At 32.7% G+C, this 10,756-nt stretch overlaps 1 protein-coding gene and 1 long non-coding RNA gene across 8 annotated transcripts; one reads left to right on the top strand and one right to left on the bottom strand.

Annotated features, from left to right (window-relative positions):
* Positions 1-271: 271 nt before the first annotated feature.
* LOC112420731 (uncharacterized) lies at positions 272-4,982 on the top strand. Of its 2 annotated transcripts, XR_003010824.2 has the most exons (4): positions 272-996; positions 2,617-3,386; positions 4,211-4,339; positions 4,722-4,860. XR_003010824.2 is itself a non-coding variant. In XM_024780319.2 (3 exons), exons 1-3 carry the CDS (start codon positions 286-288, stop codon positions 4,864-4,866), a joined length of 1,626 nt encoding a protein of 541 aa, XP_024636087.1. In that variant the 5' UTR covers positions 272-285; the 3' UTR covers positions 4,867-4,982. The 2 variants fall into 2 exon arrangements, 1 of the variants encoding a protein (XP_024636087.1); XM_024780319.2 differs by lacking the exon at positions 4,211-4,339 and having other exon boundaries at positions 4,722-4,982.
* A 729-nt stretch (positions 4,983-5,711) lies between these two features.
* LOC11415676 (uncharacterized) lies at positions 5,712-10,252 on the bottom strand. Of its 6 annotated transcripts, XR_003010809.2 has the most exons (8): positions 10,096-10,252; positions 9,763-9,811; positions 9,500-9,581; positions 9,137-9,187; positions 7,853-7,982; positions 6,919-7,092; positions 6,600-6,770; positions 5,713-6,458 (listed from the first exon to the last, which is right to left on the bottom strand). It is a non-coding gene; the product is annotated as an uncharacterized lncRNA (long non-coding RNA). The 6 variants fall into 6 exon arrangements; XR_003010813.2 differs by lacking the exon at positions 7,853-7,982 and having other exon boundaries at positions 5,712-6,458; positions 10,096-10,251; XR_003010810.2 differs by lacking the exon at positions 9,137-9,187 and having other exon boundaries at positions 5,716-6,458; positions 10,096-10,251.
* Between the last annotated feature and the right edge of the window lie 504 nt (positions 10,253-10,756).

Genomic DNA, 10,756 nt, shown 5'->3' with positions numbered 1-10,756 from the left:
ATTCTACACATTAATGCACAATTTCGTTAAAAAATATAAAAATTAACTTAAATATAGGGACCAAAAGTAGTAATTGAAAATTTTAGAGGGACTAAAAGTTGAAGGAAAATTTTAGAGGAACTAAAGCAAAAAGGTTAATATATTTATAGGGACTAAAAACATGTTTAACCTTAAAACAAATAATTTTTTTTAGTCAACAAGAAAAAATAATTATAAAATCCATTTAGGAAAAGCTATATATATAGCATAACAACACACTCACTCCTTACGGGGGGAACAATTTCCATGGACTCAACCCAAGAACAAGAAGACTTTCACTTCTTGTTAACGGCGCAACGCCACGAACTCACGGTGGCGGAATCCATGGAATCCGATCTCGATTTCGCTTACAATCTCCAGCTCCAAGAAGCCCTCTCCGCTTCCCTCACCGACCAACCTTCCTCCTCCACCGCCGTCTTTCTCGAAGACCCATCCATCTCCGACTCCGTTTTCAACGCTAACTCTCTCCAGCTACAAGAGCTCGAAAAAATGGCAATCGAGATGAACGACAGATTACAAAGCGAGAGAGCAATGCGTGAAGCGAGAGACGATCTCAACCGTCGGATTCATGATCAGAAAATGGCGTCGGAGATTTTCAACATGCCGGTGAAGGATTGGGATGAATGGGGAGATAATTTCGAGAAACCGTTTGGTGAAGGGAGTTCTTCGGGTTCGACGATGCGGAACAATGAAGGTCCGGTTGTTAGGGTTTATTTTAAGGGTTTAGTGAGTGAGGAGAGTGTGAGAGGTGAGAGTGTTTCTTTGGCTGGGATTGGTGTTGCTGTTTGTGATGATGAGGATAATTTGATATTGGAAATTTCTAAGACTGTTGATGGGAATGAGAGTCGTAAAATTGCTGTGGAGCTTATGGCTTTGATTGAAGGTTTCAATGCTGTTATTGCTTTGGATTTGAAGCGTGTTATTTATTTTGGTGATTATTATACACTTTTTCAACATGTGAGTTCTTCTTACTCTCTCTAAATGGTTGTTGATTAAGATAATAGTACTTGATTTCATTATGCATGCACCCTTGTCTAATTGTAGAATATATTTTAGTGTTGTAGTTTAATACATTGGTATGCTAAACTAGGATAAGCTTAATGTCAGAGGTTTTCGTGCTTCGAATGCCCCTCTGTGTGTGTTTATTTGAGTATGTATGGTCATTTGGCCAATTGGAAAGAAAAAAAAAAATGTAATGTTTTGTTGTGTTTGGAAGAAGATTGGTATGTGAGTATTATGATAATTTATAATGCATGTTTAATCATAAGTCAGAGATGTAAACCATTGAATTCAAGCTGGGTGGTTGAAATGGAAAAGGGTATCGCTTTTTTTATATGATATGAAAGTACCACTAAAGTTGAAGGGTAATTTTTATCAGACAACTGTAAGACCGACGATGTTATATGGAACAAGAGTGTCGGGATGTCAAGATCCAACATGAAAATAAATTAAGCATAGTAGAGATAAGGATGTTGCGTTGGATGTGTAGAGAGACTAGACGAGATAATATTAGAAATGGTAGAGAGGGAGTTGGAGTAGCAACTGTAGTGGAAAAGATGGTGGAAGCTAGGCTTAGGTGATTTGGACATGTAGAGAGAAGATCTGAAGATTTTGTAATAAGAAGAGTAGATAAGATGGAGAATATTCAAATCACTAGAGGCAAGGGAAGATTTAGAAAAACTATAAGAAACTATAAGAAAGATCTAGAGATTAATGAGTTGGATAGAGATATGGTAAATGATAGAGCATTATGGCGTTGTTTGATCTATGTAGTTGACCCCACTTAGTGGGATAAGGCTTGGTTGTTGTTGTTTAATCATAAGTCGAGATTCAAATCATGAATTGGAAGACAATGTATTTTGAATTAGAATTGTGGATCGATCTTATTAATTATTATGAATCATAATATGTATGGTCATTCAAGCATGATATTTAAGTCAAAGCAAGTTGTGTGTATGCAAAAGCATAAGCTTTGTATGTTATATAAGAAACTCAATATATTTGATTATCAAAATGACAAAAGATAATTGGATGGTTATACAAAGTTGACAAAAAAATAAGTGATTGGCTACAGAAAGTTCAGGTGTGAAAGTTGGAGAAATCTGCAATTCGTGATAATGAATTGAGATTCATGTCTGAAAATAGTTATACACAGTGATTTGTGTTGATTGGGTTTAATTCTGTTTTGAATCGAGAAATGACTCACATCTATCATAAGATAATGATAACCATGTACATAATTCGAACCGGTAACTGCTATAATATGGAAATTTGACTTTTGTCACTTTTATTATGTCCATTTTATTTTTTAGGACGGTTTTTGTTTTAACTTTTAATGTGGCTTGCTTGATTTCATTCGAAACTTTATAATTCTTCTTGGAGAATTTGTTGTTAATAGAAACTGTAATTTTTGAAATTTATAACGCGTATTGATAAGTTAGGAGCATGTGTTCTTCGAATGCCACTTGGCTTGAATTGTACTTCGATTGATGCGTGTTTAAGATGATGGGAATGAATAACTATGTGATAATGTTGTCTTTTTTGTGGAGGATTTTAACATTTTGTTTTATTGGTCAGTTGAGTGGAAAATGGGCTTCGAAACAGCCGAAGGTCGCTGCACTACTTAATGAGGTGAATATGCTTCAAAGAAAATTTGCATACTGCAGTCCAAGGCTTGTGGCGAGGCATGATCTGAAATTTGCATTTAAGCTTGCAAGAGATGCAATTGTTTCTCAATCCATGAGGCCTGCTGAATCTAGCGGTGTAAAGAGTCTGAATGAAACTTGTGTCATTTGTTTGGAGGATAGTGATGTTAGTCAATTTTTTTCAGTTGATGGCTGTCAACACAGGTATTGCTTTTCTTGCATGAGGCAACATGTGGAGGTGAAGTTGCTCCATGGAATGGTGCCAATATGCCCTCATGAGGGATGCAAGAATGAACTTCTAGTTGACAGTTGCCGGAAATTCTTGACTTCTAAATTAGTTGAAACCATGCAGCAACGAAATTTGGAAGCATCAATTCCACATACTGAGAAAATTTACTGTCCTTATCCAAGATGCTCTGCATTGATGTCAAAAACTGAAGTTTTAGATTACTCCAAAAGTCTTATGGGCTCTGTACAATCAATGCCCAAGAAATGCGTAAAATGTCATGGTCTTTTCTGTTTCAGCTGCAAGGTCCCGTGGCATAGTGGTATGACATGTTATACCTACAAAAGGTTGAATCCTAACCCTCCATCAGAAGATGTGAAGTTGAAGTCTCTGGCATCAAGGAGTCTTTGGAAGCAGTGCGTGAAGTGTAACCATATGATTGAACTTGCTGAAGGTTGCTACCACATGACATGCAGGTACTCTAATATTTTTGCTTTGTATTAAATTGTGTTATAATCATTCTTTAGAAATCTCCTTTTTTATTTCTTTTTTCGTAAAAGTAAAAAGTCAGGGAGCGTGCATAGTTCTCTCTAGACATATTTTTTATCAAGTTATCTGGCACCGAGTCATGATGTGATGAGCAAGTATTGTTTGGAATTTAATTTGCTTACTGGAGCTTCTTATAAACAGGGGGAGCCAGGGAAGTCTCACGTTTTCTATTAACGATTATCATATATGCATATTATTATAGCATCCACGTTATGTTGTACATGTTCACTGTTTCATATATATTACCATAAACTCACAGAGCGACCCTTGCTCGATCATTTTTATGCAAGTCAGATCATGCGATTGGATCCTGAATGATATTTTTCTTTTGCATTTCCATTGCACACATAACTATAAGGAAAAGTTGCTCTCAAAATAACAAAACATCTCTTTTCGAAATGGAACACAGGATGCCTTGTTTCCAAGAAGATTTTTACCACCATGCCCAGTATTCAATGGTTAACAATCAACAATATGGCCTATACTTTATGTGTATATATTAGTTATTGCAATTGAAGGATTCTACGGTTGACCAACACTTAAAAATCACTCGAAATACCAATGATGATCAATTTCACCCTTGGAAGAAGTTCAATGTCACCCCTTGTTTTGATGAGTGAGACGGTGATTTGATTGGTGCCAATGCGAAAAAAGGAAAGCAAAACAAATGAGTCGAGTGTTGAGGCACTTGTGTTTATTTTCACTTATTTTTTCTAATTGATACTGATCAGGTCATCATCTCACTTATTAGGTCAAGGAGTACCGTGAGCTTTTACTTTTGGTGGGTACCTTGAATTGTCGTTGGAGTTTCAGGATATTTTAAAGTTCTGGCCCACCTATCAAAGTGGTCCGCCGCCGAAGAATTTGCTGCCAAAATCATGTATCCCTTTAAACTTTGAGTGTATTATTTAATTATTTTGGCCCCTTCAAAGAAATCGGTCCAGCTCCGCTAGTGTTTATACTATATAGAACTAAGATTTATGACAGTGTTAATGTTATTTTGAAATTTTATGTGCATTGTGAGAGGAAGAGGTTGCTATAGTTACGGATGGAAATTAAGGACATTATTTGACAAGGAAAATATGTCTAGTTGCCAGCCTTACGAATAATATTCTCTTCATTTACGGTAGTAGTTTACAGATTTTCATGAATGGCAAAGCAAATTACTGGTGTTTAATCACAACATTTGGCTTGTTGCTAATTTCATTTGTGGTCCATGTTATCATTATATATGGTTTACCTTGCTCATATGTTGATTGCAGATGCGGGTTCGAATTTTGCTATAAATGTGGAGCTGAGTGGAAGGATAAAAAAGCAACATGTTCTTGTCCACTTTGGGAAGAGGACAATATTTGGTTACAAGATCGTGATGATGAAGAGGACGACAGTTCTGATGATGATTTTTAGTATATGTAACTGGCAACTTGGCTAGCTTGACCTAGGTTTGGATCATTACTAGTAGATTTTTTTTTTTCACAATGGAAAAGTTTTATTTTTTGCAATGGAAAAGTTAGTTTATATGATGATTAATACTTTAATAGGCAAATGGTAATATGATAAAATATTTTATTAATAATTTTTTTCGAGGCAACACAAGTTTGAGGGATCGTGATTGCACAATGTACAAGTTGGTTAATAGGATTTTATAATTTTGAATCCAAGGGTCGGGATTTAGTTTTTTGCTACCAGTCAAAGAAATCTTGCATAGACACAGGCACAACATGTCATGTTTGGGCACAACAAAAATAGAATGATAGCACATGATGAAAAATAAAAATAAAAACAATTGTAAAATACAACTGAATCTCATCTTCCTCTCATCTTTGATTTTTCCTCTTCTGATTTTAACTTTATTTTGACGCCAAATGGTGAAAAAAAAAAAGACTTGGCAGCAGAACTGCTCTTGCCGAGAGAGAAAATTTGAGTAATGAAAGAATCTCATTGAGCTTGGCAGTCAAGACAGCGCAATCTATCATTGGTGCCTCCAGCATCACCGTGATTATTTGTGTCGTCGAGTGCACTTGATGGACCTTTTCTCAAACCGATACTCTCTCCAACGAGATCTTGAATGACATGTAGACCTTGCGAGCCGGGCCTTTTTGTCTCAGGTCTTTCTCTTCTTAGCGTGAACTGTGAAGGAATGAAATTGATTTGTTTGCATGTGCTTCTGGTAGCGTATTTTGACTAATTTCTGGTAAAATACACTACCTAGAAGCATGCTATCCTACGCTTTGAGGGGTAGACCGAGAAACTGGGAACAATTATGCTTACACCAAAAACCATTAGCCCTCTAACGCATTATCATACGAACAACCTCGTTTCAAAATCAAATGATAAACTTCAACAAATATCAAATAGCAAGACTACACGAAAATGAAGCATTGTAGCATATGACTGAACGAAAAATAACATAGCTAAATCAGATTGATGACAATCATATATCAATTCACACAACTTTTTGAATCATCTTCCACACCACCTTCCCTAACTTTACCAAAATTAAATTCTCAAACACTCGCCCACAGAATGAAACCTTATTTCTCTTCTTCCACAGAACGCATGCTAGCAAACCAAATAATTTGAACCTTTCCATCATTAACCGCCCCCGCAGCAAGTCCTTATAATTGGTTAGAACTTTCCCGAACCTTGTTATTACTACTCCAAGTTAAACTCTTAGAAAATAATGTCATGATCATGATTTAGAAAAATAAAGTTGACAGCGATCACAGTCTTGGCACAAAGACATGAATGGAGGCCAAAAATCGCTCGTCCCAAAATGCTCATTACCCAGAAACAACATCATACAAGTTTAACATGCGTATCTTCTCTCACGCTAGAGATTAATACAAAAGCTGTCATTATCATAAATTACTTAAGTTGTAAACACAAAAGGTTGGACTTGCAACAAATTATCGAGCTGCAATGCCAAAAAAGCTCCTCACTAACTATGCACTTTCTTGAGTTAATGTCTTCCATTCATCACACATCAATAATCCTTCCTGTAATTCAAAGTGTATTAGCATAACATTGTAATTAAAACACATGCATTAATCATATTGAAGAACATGCAATTTCTTGAAAAAGATGCATTATCAACATAAATACATGGTGTACATTACATTATAAAGTTAAATACAGACCTTCCCATTGTTTCTGATCCCCTCTTGCGTTTATTTTATGAGTTTTCCACCATTAACTGTATTCCCTCTTGCAAAGTTGCTCTCCTGTTCTCATCATAGTTCCATATATGGTGCTTTACCAATGCTTCTTTTAAGCTCATTCAGTCTTTTATCCCCATCATCAATAATTTCCTAGTATGAAAAATGCATATATCTAAGTGCAAGCACTAAAAGTTTAAAACTGAATTTCAAACCGTTTTACAAATATTTACATTAGAAATAAATTGACACAAAAGTATTGTGTTTGTATAAAAGGAAGATAAGTTAAATAAAAACACACTCTCGTTTCACCAATGGATGCCATGTTGAGTCCTTTATATAGTGTTCCCACAATGAACACATATTTGCAGCTTTTACTTCAGCTTCATTCTCCTTGTATTTTTTCTTCATAGAAACAGCCCACCATCAAATTCCCCTATTCTCTTCACAGCAACGTGGCTTGAAACTGATATCTCTTCAATGCCATAGGAAAATAACATTGTTATTAAATCTTCCATACAAGAAATGTTGTACACTAAAATGTACAACAATGCTTTAATCATTAGACAAAATTTCAAAAAATGATGTACATGACAAAATCAATTAGGCAAGATAGATATGATGAGATTTTGATTTTACTATAGACGCCTTTTTAACCTATGAATGATGAGATATGATGAGAGTGTTGCCTCTCAATCCGAGATTGGTTAATATTCAAACCTACGACATACCGACTAATTTTTTATTTTAAGGTTGCTAACTAACTTTTATGAAAGTTTTTTTTTAAATGGCAATTGTTAGTATTTTATCTTATGTCAGGATTTGAACTCCAAATATTTAACTTTTAACTCCTTTAAACTTTTAACTCAACCAAGTGAATCCCCCAACTTTTATAAAAGCTAACCTAGAACCCCGTCACCAATTCGAATAAACAAACATAAAAGACATGAATCTCATTAAATCAACCAATGTCTCATTCACAATATTTGTGTGTCCAAGTCATGTCATTTCAAATGATCATACAAGTGCAAGTTAACACGGTAGTAGGTGATGGGTAAAAAAAACACAGATATAAAATGAAGTGCTTTGGAGTTAATCGTATACCATACTTACATAACAAATTAAATCTATAGAAAACATAATTATGAAGAAAACAACTTATGTTATTGTCTTTGTAGTTGTTATGCTTATGGCAATTCATGTTTCTGCTACAGGAAGAGGTCTTCTTGACCAACCTGTGAAACCAGACACATGTTTGCTATGTTGTATTTTTGGTGATTGTACCAAAAACTAACAAGTTGGTGCTAATGTTGCCTCTCCTCCTACTACTCTGCCTGCTTCTCATACAACTCCAGATCGGTAGATCTAGTAGGATGCAAAAATGTTAAGTTATGCAATATCTATCTATATAATGTTCGACACTGTTTAAATAAAACTTATATTATAAATCATATTAATTAAATACAACTTTATGTTTTGTGGCACTTTTTCTATATCTTCATTATTATGTCCTCAAATTAATATTATCATCTACCATGTTTCTTATCATATAATCACACCAACGTTTCAATACAAATTTCTAAGAGTTTCAACTCTACGTGACAAATATTGAAATCACTTGTATTTTATTTATAAAAAAGAAAGGAAAAATGAAAAAGTTTAACATACGACTCTTCATTCTTTTTGTTATTGATAAAGATTTGATTATTCTTTCTAATCGCAACCATGAACCCATATTCAATAATATGACACTTTTGGTTGGTTGATTGATTAATTAATAAAACTGGCATATCATAGTTAATAGATTAATTAATTTAATCGGTGTAAATCAATTTCACAATGACATCTAATATTCCAATAGAACTTCATTAACATGACATGCAACCAAATTAGAATTTCATAGTATAAAATTCAAACACTGATTGTATCATCGATGTATTGCAGTTGAACAGACTCCAAAGACTTATATGCCTATAAAAAAATAGGAAGTTTTTACGGTACATCCTTAAATTAAGATGTACCGGTACACCTATTTCATAAATCAATAAGTTAATGATTATTTTTATGTAATAAAGAGATATTTGTTGACTTTTATATTTTAAAAAATATTATTTCATAAGAAAAAACATCATTTCAATCTTTTTAAGAATCATACAATTTTTTTAAAATTTTATCGAAAAAATAATCAATATTCACTATATTATGAGTAATAAAAATAAAAAAAAATTGAATTTTGATTTGCGGACACTTTTGAGAAATAAAATATAATTATTATAATTATAATTGATAGAAAATATATATTTTTTCTAATAAATAATTCATTAAACTATTAATTTAATATGTAGGTGTACCGGTGCACTCAATTTTGTTGAGTGTACCGTAGAAATTGTCAAAAAAATAAGTCATTTAATAGATTTAAATTATAAAACAGGTATAAGTACAAAAAAAAAAAATTATAATTTGAAAGAGTTATTTCAAATAATTATCATATAAAACTAAAGTCTCAAATATTTGTTTACCTCTTGATCATCTTCCATCAAGAGATCACTGAGACTGAGATTTCCCAAAAACTACACAATAATAAATTAAAAAAATAAAAGTAAAAAAACAAATTACAAAACCCAAATAGAAAATAAAAGTTAAAATCATAAACTTCAACAGAAGATAGACTGACAACATATAACAAAAAAAAAATGATATTTTTCTTCTTTTCATCTTTGTTATCCTTGGACAACTCAAAACGATGCATGTTAAAATCAATCTTAGTCGTCGTCTCAACATCTATCTCCTTTTTATTTGCCTAAAACAGTAATTATCATAATTAAATTAAATAAAAAAACCTAAACACTTGTTGATGATAAACTCATTGCTCATATACATACCACTGTTATGGCATTCTAAACAAATTGCTCAGTCTGTTTGATTTGTTATAACTCATGTTCCTTTTGTTATAGTTTCCATGATCTATATAAAAAATAAAAAAATAAACATATAAAAATATAAAAAATAACCAGAAAGTTGCAACACAGAGGAAATTCAATAAAAAGATTGCAGTTGTTTCAATATTGTGATTTTATCAAAAAGATAAAAAGAATCGAAAATGAAGAAGCATTATGAGTTTCAATCAATTATAAGATTGACATACCTCGTCAGGGTTCACCGTGCTTACGAAAAAATCCCTTTGCGGCAAGTTTCTACACAAAAGTCAATGATATTAGCTAAACACATATATGTTCCTTTAAGCAATATATTGCTTCAGTTACAGTTAACATAGAAATTAAAAATTTAATTCATATGATTAAATTAAAGTTCCCACACAATATATTATTTCCTGCAGTTTAATTATTTTTGTATGCACTAATTATAGAAACAAACATGAAATCAAATATAATAGTTGAATATCGGGAACATAGAAAATTAAAAAAACAGATCTAACATGAAATTAAAAAAAATGATGTAGAAGGGGGCAAAGACAAACATGCAAATCGATTTTTAAGAATTAATACAAAGAAGTTATTATTCTTTGGGTACTAGCGGTGGCCATGATTGTTTGTGGTCCCAAATCGCACATTGTAGAAGAGGAAAGAAGAAACACGTTTGGATGAGTGAATGAGATGTGGGTTCAAAGTGATAGATAGAGGATTTGGTAACGACTTATGGTGGTTTAATCTCAGCCACACATGTGTATTGTCATGATAAAACATCAGCCACACATTTGGGTCTTATTGTTTGGGCTCGAAACATAGTAGAAACAAATCAGGCCCAACAATTATATTATAGACTTTGAAATTCTGAATTGTATTTTGTGATTATTACTACTATAAGTCTACATAAATCTGAATTATAATAATTCATTATATGATAAATTGGAATATTTTATATAAATGATCAATAATATATTAGTTACATGATTTTTGTTTACTTTTACGTTTATTTGAAATATACTAAATTATTATGTTGGTCAATTTTCATATTAAGTACCATCATAAGCCTAACTTTGATCTTAGAAAGTTATTTGTTCATGAAAGCAAAGAATTATTGTAGGTTGCCCAATATTTTGTTTAAAAGAATACTACCATATTTGTAATCATTTATAATGTAATAATTCTTTTTTGGTGGTGGCTAGAGTTTGAACCCCG

Source organism: Medicago truncatula, chromosome 4 (genome assembly GCF_003473485.1).
Source record: "Medicago truncatula cultivar Jemalong A17 chromosome 4, MtrunA17r5.0-ANR, whole genome shotgun sequence".
NCBI classification, from domain to species: Eukaryota; Viridiplantae; Streptophyta; class Magnoliopsida; order Fabales; family Fabaceae; genus Medicago; species Medicago truncatula.
This window is presented reverse-complemented; position numbering and strand designations above follow the sequence as displayed.